Source organism: Cyphomyrmex costatus, unplaced genomic scaffold (assembly GCF_001594065.2).
Source record: "Cyphomyrmex costatus isolate MS0001 unplaced genomic scaffold, Ccosl1.0 scaffold5408, whole genome shotgun sequence".
Lineage (NCBI taxonomy): Eukaryota > Metazoa > Arthropoda > Insecta > Hymenoptera > Formicidae > Cyphomyrmex > Cyphomyrmex costatus.
In genome coordinates this window covers 1-1,166 of record NW_017279625.1, presented here as the reverse complement: position 1 = coordinate 1,166, position 1,166 = coordinate 1, and the positions used below count along the sequence as shown (strand labels likewise).

The 1,166-nt window shown below is 59.5% G+C and overlaps 1 protein-coding gene across 1 annotated transcript; it reads left to right on the top strand.

The window, feature by feature from the left end:
* Positions 1 to 600: 600 nt before the first annotated feature.
* On the top strand, positions 601 to 1,071 carry LOC108779001 (rRNA adenine N-6-methyltransferase-like; the record flags this gene model as incomplete). Its single annotated transcript, XM_018546332.1, has 1 exon — positions 601 to 1,071. A coding segment is annotated over exon 1 (471 nt), but the record flags the coding sequence as incomplete, so codon positions are not given.
* Between the last annotated feature and the right edge of the window lie 95 nt (positions 1,072 to 1,166).

Here is a 1,166-nt window from a genome sequence, read left to right as displayed (position 1 = left end):
TAGAGGTCGGTAACGCTCACGCACGTCCTCCTCGAGCCGCCGGAATTTCTTGGGAGTTGATATCTGCCACGGTAGGCCGCGCCACAGACAAGAATCGCCAGCCTAAGTCCTTCCATCGGCGCACAAAACCGGTGCCTGTGGGGAAGATGTGCGGATCGTGTGGGAATCGCCGATCGACATGTGGGTCGTCCAGTGGATAGCGCGTGGATAACCCAAAAATTTAACGTCCAGTTATGCCGCCTGAACAGGTAAAAGAACAATCTCCACGGGTGTGGACAAGAACTAATCTTTCACTGCTCGAATACTGGGACTTAAGACCTGGTTTTGCACAGACGTAAGTCACATTCGTTGAGGTTTAGTCACGGTCTGTTTGGTGCCGGTTCGCTTGCGACGATCGGCCTAGGTTAAAGTTGTGGACATGAGTACGTAGGCAATCATCAGTGCACTGGCCGCTGAACTCGCCCGCGAGCTGCTCTTCGTTGGCCAGCGCCCCGTCATTCCGGATGCCCATGCACCCGGAGGCGCTGCTGAAGCTATGCCACGCGCTGGCCGTTCCGAGCGATCTGCCGGGTGCTCCCTTTCCTCACGAATGGAGCGCACATGCTTGCGCAATCGCACCACGGCGGCCGAGCCGAACTCGGCCAGAACTTTCTCACCCACCAACCAACGCTGGTCCGCATCGCCGAATTGGTCGCAACCACCAAAGGCTCAATCCTTGAAATCGGAGTTGGCGGCTGCGCGCTCACCAAACACCTGTGCACGCTCGGTCGTGATCTGCGTGCTATCGACATCGATGCCTCCCGGGTCAAGCGCCTGCAGGCCGAACTGAAGGGGGTCGACATCGCCCATGCCGACGTGAGGCGTGAACCACTCACTCGCGACGTCGTCGTGGGTAACATCCCATTTCACCTCACCACGCCGATCATGCGTCGGCTACTTGCCGAAGGCGACTGGACGCACGCCATCGTCCTGACGCAGTGGGAAGTAGCGCGAAAGCGGGCCGGTGTCGGTGGCTCGACGATGATGACGAGCCAGGCTGCGCCGTGGTTCAGCTTCGAACTGCATGATCGGGTACCGGCGCGGTACTTCCGCCCAATGCCATCATTCGACGGTGGGGTTCTGGAAATCCGGCGACGCGAGACTCCCGTCGTGGCGGACTGTGACCG